Source organism: Monodelphis domestica, chromosome 1 (genome assembly GCF_027887165.1).
Source record: "Monodelphis domestica isolate mMonDom1 chromosome 1, mMonDom1.pri, whole genome shotgun sequence".
Classification (NCBI taxonomy): domain Eukaryota; kingdom Metazoa; phylum Chordata; class Mammalia; order Didelphimorphia; family Didelphidae; genus Monodelphis; species Monodelphis domestica.
In genome coordinates, this window is record NC_077227.1 from 673,897,337 (window position 1) to 673,904,850 (window position 7,514).

Consider the following 7,514-nt stretch of genomic DNA (forward strand, 5'->3'; position numbering starts at 1 on the left):
GAATGGATAAAGGGAGATTAATTTGGCACTTATTGCAACTGCTGAGAAATAATGAAGATCTAAACTAAGGTAGAGGTTATGTGAATGGAATAGTGATAGGTGTCAGAAATAGTGTTGAGACAGAATAAGAAAGATCTGGGATCTGATTGGAGTGGGGTGTGTCGTAGAGATGAAGGAAAGTAACTAGTAGAAGATAAACCCTAGTTTTTAAACCTGGATGACTGAAAGAATTGTAGTGCCCTTGACAATAGTGAAGAACTTCATAGAAAATAACTCAGAATCTTGGGGGGGAGGAATTGCTTCATATTTGTCCCTATCCCCAACACTCTACACATCATAGATAACTTGATAGTTGGCTCTAACTGGAGTCAGGAAAACTTCAGCTTAAATGCCTGGACAAGTCACCTCACATGGATTTGCCTTAGTTTCCTCATTTGTAAAGTGGAGATAACAAAAACACTCACCTCCTAGAGTTGTTGTGAGAATAAAATAAGATAAAATTTATAAACTACTTTGTAAAACTTGAAGCAATATGTACATGCTAGCTATTAATAAATGTTTGTCAAAATTTATTTAAAAGAGAAGGGAATGGGGTAGCTGGGTGACTCAGTGGATTGAGAGCCAGGTCCAGAAACCTAGGAGGTCATAGGTTCAAATCTGGTCTCAGACACTTCCTAGCTATGTGACCCTGAGCAAGTCACTTAATCCCTATTACTTTGCCTTTACCACTCTTTGCCTTAGAACCTATACATAGTATTGAGTCTAAGATGGAAGGTAAGGACTTAAAGAGAGAGAGAGAGAGAGAGAGAGAGAGAGAGAGAGAGAGAGAGAGAGAGAGAGAGAGAGAGAGAGAAGGGAATAAGTATTCTTATTTAACTATTTAAAACACATTCCTTACACACTGTATATAAAGAGTATTTTGACTTTTCATTTCTTTTTACTTTTTTAAATTTGCCTTTTCCCAGAAGAATTCAAGAAATAAGAACATTTCAAACCAGCACTATACTTTATTTTAAAAATCTTTATGGTAGGAAGGAGAGTGGGCAGGAACAAGAATGAAAGGAAAGAGTAAGAAGAAAAATCAAAGAGGGGAAGATGATGTCCAAGGGAAGTTAATTTAGTGAGAGAACCAAAGAATTGTAGCAGGTAGCAACAGAAAACTGGAAATATCTTTGCTCTTTCTCAGCCAGAAGGAACATTTTTAGACAGTCACATCAAGGTCCAAGCAGTCAATCAAGTAATGAGTAATTAACCAATAAACATTTATTAAATTCCTACTATGTGCCAGGCACTGTGCTACAAACTGGGATAAAGCTTTGCTGGAGTACATATATTGAAGAGGAGAAAGTATGGTAGGTCTCACTGGGGCAAGAGTTAATCTTATAATGCAAAGCAGGGAAAGCCCATCTTTCCTGGGTCAAACATGTGGTGCTTCTCCCAAGATATTTTTAATTACATAATTTGTGGCATCAGCTCCAGTTTGTGAAAGGATCTGTGGTTCCAAATCATGAACTCATGGGGAGATTATGACAGCAATGCAGCCAATTCAAGTCCCAGCTATGCTCTGGTCAGAAAAGCTCTCCAAGAGTTCACATGTTGATCTTGCTATTTAACTCTATAGACTAAAGAGTTTGATTCAACAGGCATTTACTGAGATTAAACAATTCACTCTACAATAAGCACCAGAAATGTTGCTGTATAAAAACTAGGAAATGAAGAAGTTAAAATCCTTCCTTTTTCCAATCCTTGATGTACAAATAGACCATGTTTTCAAACAACCACCACTGCCCTCCCTGCTCTTTATCATCAAAGCTGTTGGAGAAACCAACTTTAACCTTTTGTAAACAATTTGAAACAAAAACAGAAATAGGAATGAAGCTATGGAAAGTAGAAACCCTGAAGGGATTTGACTTTGGTGTACTTACTCATAAAATCATAAATTCTCAGATTTGAAAAGTATCTTGGGAGTTAAATAGCCTACTCCTCACGCCACTGAAAGAATGGATCCCTTTTACACCATCCAGTATAAGGGGGTTATCTAGCTTTTGCATGGACATGCCCAGTGATGGAGCAGCCTGTTTCATTTTCAGACAGTAATAACTGTGTCACAATTCTTTCTACTGCTAGCTTCCTTCAAAACTCAGATCAACATCTAACTCCTACATGATTTTCTAGATCTATTTATGTGTGTATGTATGTATACACATACATACACATATACATATATGTTGTTCTTGAGTCATATCAGTGTCCAACTCTTTGTGACTCCATTTTGGGGTTTTCTTGGCAAAGATATTGGAGTGTTTTGCCATTTCCCTTTCCCGCTCATTTTACAGATTAAGAAATTAAAGATTAAGTGACTTGCTCATGGTCATATATATTTTTATAGTACCCCCTCTATACTAGTTAGTCAATCATTCAACATTATTAAACCCCTACTATGTGCCAACAAAGAAAGCATCCTCAATGGATACTTAGTATGGCAACCTGTCCCCAAAAGATAGCTGACTCCTACTTCTCTCAGGGTTCTAAGGGAAAATGTAAGGGGCTGCAGTTTCTAGTATTATTGCTTATAAGTCCCAACCAATTATTAGCCACAGTTTATTAACTTTTATAAACGGTAAACAAGTATAGCAAATTCAGGTTTTCCAAAAACAATTCCCTAAATGAGAATGTCTTTTCCCTTGTACACACAAGGTCCTTGGGGAGAGTGAGATAAAATTAAAAGCATATGTCTAAAGTGAACTCAAAACTCCTAGTTACTGGAAGATCTTTTCTCCCTTTGTGAAACTCTAATAAAGTTCCCCTTAAGTGTAGCCCTCTGCTGGGCTTCAAGGATCAATCTCTCTGTAGAATCCCTAAGGTATTGAGTGCTTTTTTCACAGTGCATCTAGTTTGTCCTCAATGTGTCTCACAGTTCTTGAAGCAGACACTACCTTTAACCATTTAATGAGGATGCTAGATCTTTCAGTATTTCAGGGTTTGAAAGATTATTACCTTGTCAATGGGTGGGGGAGAACAAATTCATTCTCAGAATTCCCTCACCAGTGGATTTAACCATTCAGTACCCAACTGAACTGTTGCTAGAATGCCCAACTTTGAATTGGTTTAAAATGTTATGTAAAGACCCAGAGGTATGTTTGGCATTTATCTATCTTCATCCAATGATCAGAGCACTTCACAGTTCCCAAATTGATTTATAGACATTCACATCTAATTTACAGCTTTGATTGATTGATTCAATTGAGAATAGGAAGCAAATTAGTTTAATCTAGTTATTTTCACTGGAGCACATAATGGACACACTAAAGGAGTAAGGGTTTAAATTGAATGATAAATATTCTTGGAACCTGGAATTCTTCAAAGTAGAAATGCCACAGAGGGTGGCTTAAAATACCATGAGATCAATGGGGAGAGGTTCACTGGGATGTGTGAGAGAAGTCCAGAAAGGGAGATGACATATGACAAAGATAAACTGCACCTGTTTTGAAATATGGCCCTTGAACTCAAGATGAGGGAAAAAATTATGTTGCTCCTCCTCCTTCCTGCACCACATGGTCCCTAGTGAATCATTCTTTTAGTATAATAGTTCAGTTATAGAGACTTAAAGATGGCTTTTATGGTCAGTTTGAATCATTTTATACTCTATAATGTTGTATCTATGAGGAAATGCCCCCAAGGTTCCAAATAACCAACTCATTAGCACATTTTTAAACATATTCATAAGGTGGAGACTTTCCAATATTTTCATATTAGGTGACACCATAAATAAGACATACCCTAATTTAAAAGAGATGGAAATAAATCTCAAAATCTTTCTTTGCCACACTTTACAAAAAATGGACACATTAATATACCTAGAAATTCCTCATGTTATTAAAATGGTATCCTTGGCATGACTTATTTAACCACTCACCAGAGAGACATAATCAGGAGACTTTTAAAGGCCAACAAGAGAAAATGAAAAAAAATTAATATTTTACATTGATTGGAAGTAAATATTTAGTTGTTCACATTTGTATGCCACTTTAAGGTTTTAAATTCTCCTATGTGTATTAATCTCCTGTAATCTTCAGGAAACTGAGGCTTGAAGTTTAGATAAATAACTTATCTGTGGTTATACAACTAGCAAATGTTGGCAGTAATGTTATAACTCAGGCCTTTGGTGACTCCAAAACTAGCACACTGTCCACAATATTCTGAAAAGTTATTTCAACTACAATTATTAGTAACAATATCTTGAATTTTCATTGTGCTTCAATACTTAGAAAGCATTTCTCTTATAACAGCACTATATGGTAGGTTATATAAGTACTATTATTTCCATTTTATAGATAAGGGATCTAAATAAAGATGGCATCATAGAGTCTCAGAATTGGAATCAGGAGACCTGCCTTGGAATCTTGTATCCATTTACAATTCACTTAACTCATTTACCACTCAGTTTCCTTATCTGAAAATAGAATATAATAATACTTGTATTTCCTAATATACAGGGTGATTTTGAGGAAACTGTAAACCTTATAACACTACAGACATGAGTTATTAGAAAAATTAAGTTGCTTATCTAGTTAGGGTCACAATGACATTAAGTGTCAAAGCCTAGATTTGAACTCAAATCATAGTTAAACTATTATAAAATCACAGCACCTCATTTCAATACACAATTGTCCTGTCTGCACACACCTGGAGAAAACTATAAGTACTCTTTACTAGTTGGTATTCATGACACTTTATGTATTACCAAGGATAGTTGGTGGGTCTCCAAGTTCTAGTTTTCATAATTCCCCTTTGCCAATTTTCCCCAGGAAAGTAAAGATTGTGGTAAGCATAATGAAGAGAGCCTGGAGGGTACCTCAGAGATGTTTCCATGCACATAGTAAGATGATAATATATAAGGATACTACTTAAAGAGTGATAATAGCTTTTGACTGCTTTACTCAAATCTCTATCAGATCCCCCTTTTGGCCAACAAGGTAAATTTGCAAGATGGACAGTCAGAATGTGACTATAAAACAAAGCAAAACCAAACTAACTCAGGAACTAGATGTCTTTAATAATCTTTACGGAGAGCACATGAATCATGGTATTAAAATGAGAAGACTCACTAGTCTGGATGAACATATGTCTGTGTCCCAATAAATCTCTTTCTGTACCTTGTACTTTTAAAATGTTGAAAAACACATTGGATTAAATGTATGAAAATTTTCTGAATGGCTTGGTTTGTGTTTAAAAATAAAACTTTCCCCATTATCCAATAGAAATTACTTTAAAGAGATCTTTTACTTTTTTATTTACCTTAATATCTTTGGAAGTTACAGAGAGGGTGTTACCACAAAAAAAAAACACCCCACTTTTCACAAGCCTCTGTAAATGTATTTCAAAATCTAATTTCAAATTTCAAAATCTAATTGTGTAAGTAAGGAAATGAGCATGAAACTGCTTGCTTCACAGAGCCTTTTAATTCCTTTAATCCTTAAGTTTTCAATATCCTAGTAGTACAGATCTCTACAATCTTCACATTTTTAGCTTGCTTCTATTTTTTAAAAAATTCTCTCTCTCCCAACCATAAGTTGCTTTTAAAATAATATATCTCTAGTTGAGATACTTGGTTCCACCTTTCTCAAAAAAAAAAGAAGAAAAAGGAAGGAAGGAAGGAAGGAAGGAAGGAAGGAAGGAAGGAAGGAAGGAAGGAAGGAAGGAAGGAAGGAAGGAAGGAAGGAAGGAAGGAAGGAAGGAAGGAAGGAAGGAAGGAAAATTAGGGAGAGGAGAAAAGGAGGAAGAGAGAAGCAGAAAAAGATGGGAAGAAAGGGAGAAGGGAGAAGGGAAACAAAGGGAGGGAAGAAAGAAGGAAGGGAAGGAAGAAGGAAGGAAAGAAAACCCATTATCTGAGTACTACAATCAGCAATCAAAGGGCAGGTTTTCACTCATCAATGAAGAGCAGGAGTGTTTCCAGGAGTACCTAGCCTTTGCTGTAAGGCTGTGTGCTGTGTGCGTAATGAGCCTTACCATCCATCAACCAGAGTGGGTGGCAGAGCCCAAAGACTATCTCTTATCTCCCTATCTTCCACTGCCCGTCAAGGCAGACTTCCTGTGCCTGCCTTCAACACCCCCAATCGAACCACAACAGGGGACAGACCCATGACATCATCTAACCAGTCTTTCTGGGTCGGAGACAGCCAAATCCCTATTCTGAGTATCGGGCCCCCAGTACCCAGTGTTGCTGATGTATGAGTGAATAGTGTGGGGGCGTCTCTCCCAAGGCTGGGGGAGGGGGGAACCATACCAGCCCCGTACCTCTTAGACTCCCATCCCTACCTATCAACTTTGCACAGGCAGAACATGTCATCTTTCTCACTACTTCCCCTCCCCCCTCCCCAAATCTTTGTATGCGCGCGCGCACACACACACACACACATATACACACACACTCATTCTCTCACTCCCTCTCATTCACTATCTCCCTTACCTTTTCCTGCGTCCAGGTAGTGGCACTACTTTTGTACCCACATACATCTAGGAAAAGGTAGGCTATTGCCACTAGCAGGGAAAGAGTTCTTGCTGTACGCCAAGGCTTTGCTGCCCCATTCCTGCGCTCAAAGGACAGCATCTCTGATGCTGCCTACCCAAGGCTGGGCTCCTACTCCAGCAGCTGCTGACGGTCACGAGCCAGAGAACCCCGAGAACGCGCCTCCTTCCCCTCCCCTCTTCTCTCTACTCCGCCCTTTGGTCCGCAGGCTGCTCCCGCCTCTCCATCTCTTCCAGCTTCCCCTCCGGCTCCCGCCCGGCACGAAAGCCTTCTGTGAGGAAAGCCTTAGCTGCTGATTTGTCCCATCTTCTCCTTGTTTTAGGAAGCCCAGGGCGACCGGCTACTGGGGAAGGCTTCAGCCAGGGAAACAAAAGCGACCACTTTCCATATTAGGAAGGTTGGAAGAAAGGCTAAGATCCTGGTAGATGTGGAAAGAGAACTTAGATGCCACGTCTCCTTAGCAGATCCCAGAGGGGTTTTCAGAAAGAACTCTCTGGGGCATCAGGGGTCGTGCAACGCTCTCCAGAAAACTTTTCCTAAAAGCTGTCTAAGGCAGCACAAGTCACCCTTTCTCCCTCCCCGCCCCCCAACCCCCCGACCTTTTAAGACCCTTTGACCCACGCCAAGTTATAAACAAGAAATCGAAATAGAAATTTCAGAATCTCTGAACTGGAAGAGACATCTTGAGGTCCAAGACAAGGCTAAACAGGAATCCCCTTTACCTTATCCCCAACAAATGGCTGGCTGACCTTATAGGCCTGCAATAAGTATTTATTAAGTGCCAACCATATGCCAGGAGCTGTGCTAAGTAATGGGCAGCCAATGAAAAACAAAAAAAAAAAACAAAAAACCCCTGCTCTCCATGAACTCACAGTCGAATGGCAGAAATTGAATGCAAAAATCTATGTACAAAAAAAGATATTGGCAGAATAAAGTAGAAATAATCACAGAGGGAAGGGACTAGTATTAGGAAAATAAGCTCTCT

At 38.8% G+C, this 7,514-nt stretch overlaps 1 protein-coding gene across 1 annotated transcript in view; it reads right to left on the minus strand.

Moving 5' to 3' along the window:
* QPCT (glutaminyl-peptide cyclotransferase) overlaps nucleotides 1-6,844 on the minus strand; it is a 35,616-nt gene extending 28,772 nt beyond the window's left edge. The window contains exon 1 of the mRNA XM_001366417.4: nucleotides 6,470-6,844. Coding sequence (XP_001366454.1) covers nucleotides 6,470-6,610 — 141 coding nt within the window. The 5' untranslated portion in view covers nucleotides 6,611-6,844. The remainder of the gene's footprint in view (nucleotides 1-6,469) is intronic.
* Between the last annotated feature and the right edge of the window lie 670 nt (nucleotides 6,845-7,514).